A 2,438-nucleotide genomic window follows, 5' to 3' on the forward strand; every position below is an offset into this window, starting at 1 on the left:
TATAAAAAAAACTTTTTGAATTTTCATATAAAATACGAAGAAACTTTTCCCCAACCTATTATTAGTAATGATAAACAATTGTTGGTTTCTAAATAAATTATATTTTAGAGAAACGTTTTCTACTTTTGGGTTTTAATGTTTTGAAGAAAGTTGACAAAAACATGAAACCTTTTTGCTTTGCTCCTAGAATTCTTATTTGATATTCAAGCACCTTCAAATGCCAATTCGCGTTTGCTGGCTGGGCCCACAATAGTAGGATCCTTTAGTTTGCCTATACATACGTCCTACGTAGGTTGCTGAGGTAATGCTGTAGATGCCCAGCAACAAACCCATTTCAAAATTGATTGTCGAAGGAACCAGAGAAAGTCATTCACGCTCATCTTATGATAGAAAATTGGGTATCGATTCAAAGAGTGTTTTCAACGCGTGTGAATATAAGGTATTTGAAGAATAATTATTAAAATTTTCCATATATAACTGTGACACTTCACACATAAGGCTACATTGAATCAAATAATTATCTAAGAAAGCTTAATTTAGTTATTTTTTTTATGATGTTATTTAACTACATTGAACAATAAGTTTATGTTTGTATTTTTTATGATATTACGTGAACGGAACAATGGATTACTGAATGGTAAGTGGTCACTACTGCCCATAGACACTATTGCTGTGTGAAATATTAACCATTTCTTACATTGCCTGGCCACCAGTGAAATTTCGAATTCAGATTTTTTTTTCGAACCGTCATTTCCTTTGTGCCAGTAGTTAAACTTGCTAACTCACGTTTCAAACCAGAACATATCAGTATAGCTGTAAGGCGAGCTTGCACAAATCTATCACACAGTAAATAATAGATATGTATGATAACAGTAGACTATCTCGATGCACACCGTAACACAAACATGGGTAATAAAAACAGGAAAATTGAAGAAACAGAAAAACGTGCACTTATATAATTTAAACAAAACATTTTGAGTGTTCTGAAAAGAATTGTGATTAGACTCATCAAAGTATTTTGTTTCAAAGGCTTCACATTTCACCAGTCGCGTTATTGTAAAGCTGACTTTAGTGTTCTTTCTGGTCTCCATACTGCAAAATTATAACCAAGTATGTTGTCAAACCGCCAAACAACTGAAAATGAAAACATAAATTTGCCAACGATACTATTACAGGAACCATCAGACTAATTTCGAACGTCATAAGTTTTTAAAACAAGATCTAAGTTGTCTTTTCTATCTTTTATCTTAGTTTGTTTCGGTAATAAAATATAATTAGGCTGGATACATAAATAATACTGAACAGGATTTCCACAATTTTAACTTCGAAAATTGTAATTATAATTCAAAATTCGAATTTCGAAAATTTTTAGTAGGAATTTTATTTTTAATTTCAGAATTTATTTTAACTATCCACAGAATTTTATCATCATTTCCTCGTGTCATACTCTGATTTAAGCTATTTATAAACACGAGGTGCACCTTTTCAAAATGTAATGTAATAAGAACAAATATATAAGAAATCGTCAAAATAAACCATCCGTCATAAAATAGAGACATGTGTGACCGTGTGATGTAATTTATGAATGAATTGATCGTTGTCTTTGAAGTTGAACGTACCTTCACCATGAGCGGTCTGTCAATAGTGAACATGCCGAGCGGTGAATAGCTCACGTTGCTGAGTATTAGGATCCGAGAGAACAGCTCCAGCTCATGCTCCACCTCTGTTTCGTTTTCCTTGGACTTTACACTGATGATCAAGTTCTGCGTTCGTTGCATCTGTCAACATGACACTGCTTATCAAAGGTCTTCACTCCCTTTGAGGAGAAGATTTCTCATCATACCGACATGCGTGTAGGTGATATACTTGTGATATAATATCATCCCTTTTCTCCGCAAAGTACGAGATAAAACATAAGATAAGCGGAGTTTTAGCATACAATCCAATTATAAAAATAAAGTATTTGCAAATTTATAATTAATCATTCGGCGTGCACAACACCCACGGTCACGATTGCTCTATTAAAAGATAGCAATAGTAATACATTGATTTACTTACCTCACAATGTGTCTGATGAAATTTTTCAATATAGTATGCGATAAAAGATATACAACTGATACACCAAATGCTATAAACAACAATAGTGTAACTCAAGAAAATTGTCATTGTTGAGTCTGCAAGGAAACGTGTTTTTTTATTAAATATTTTTTTAACAGTTACTTAATATGTTTGAACGCGTGCATTTTGACCGAAGATTTCGAGTTCAAACCCAGGCATCCCTATATATATGTGCTTAATTATTGCGCTGCCAGCGCATACCTTCTGGAAATCGCTGAAAATCAGTTGAGAAGCATCATTGATGCTTTTAAATAAAACTAATTATAACGGATGAATCGCGTATATTAATTATTTTTAAACATCCCGACGTTTCGAGCACT

General features: G+C 32.9%; 1 protein-coding gene across 1 annotated transcript; it reads right to left on the bottom strand.

The window, feature by feature from the left end:
* Positions 1 to 1,047: 1,047 nt before the first annotated feature.
* On the bottom strand, positions 1,048 to 2,168 carry LOC124532694 (putative gustatory receptor 28b). Its single transcript, XM_047107721.1, has 3 exons — positions 2,059 to 2,168; positions 1,620 to 1,778; positions 1,048 to 1,134 (listed from the first exon to the last, which is right to left on the bottom strand). The coding sequence occupies exons 1-3, from the start codon at positions 2,164 to 2,166 to the stop codon at positions 1,069 to 1,071; spliced, it is 333 nt and encodes a 110-aa protein (XP_046963677.1). The 5' UTR covers positions 2,167 to 2,168; the 3' UTR covers positions 1,048 to 1,068.
* Positions 2,169 to 2,438: the final 270 nt, after the last annotated feature.

Source organism: Vanessa cardui, chromosome 10 (genome assembly GCF_905220365.1).
Source record: "Vanessa cardui chromosome 10, ilVanCard2.1, whole genome shotgun sequence".
Taxonomy (NCBI): Eukaryota; Metazoa; Arthropoda; class Insecta; order Lepidoptera; family Nymphalidae; genus Vanessa; species Vanessa cardui.

Bases quoted from the DNA above. Each gene is read 5' to 3' on its own strand.
- LOC124532694 (XM_047107721.1), bottom strand. From the start codon at position 2,166: ATGACAATTTTCTTGAGTTACACTATTGTTGTTTATAGCATTTGGTGT. The intron at 1,779-2,058 runs GTAAGTAAATCA...TCATGTTGACAG, and splicing joins TTCATCAGACACATTGTGAG to ATGCAACGAACGCAGAACTT. The intron at 1,135-1,619 runs GTACGTTCAACT...TTTCATTTTCAG, and splicing joins ACAGACCGCTCATGGTGAAG to TTGTTTGGCGGTTTGACAAC.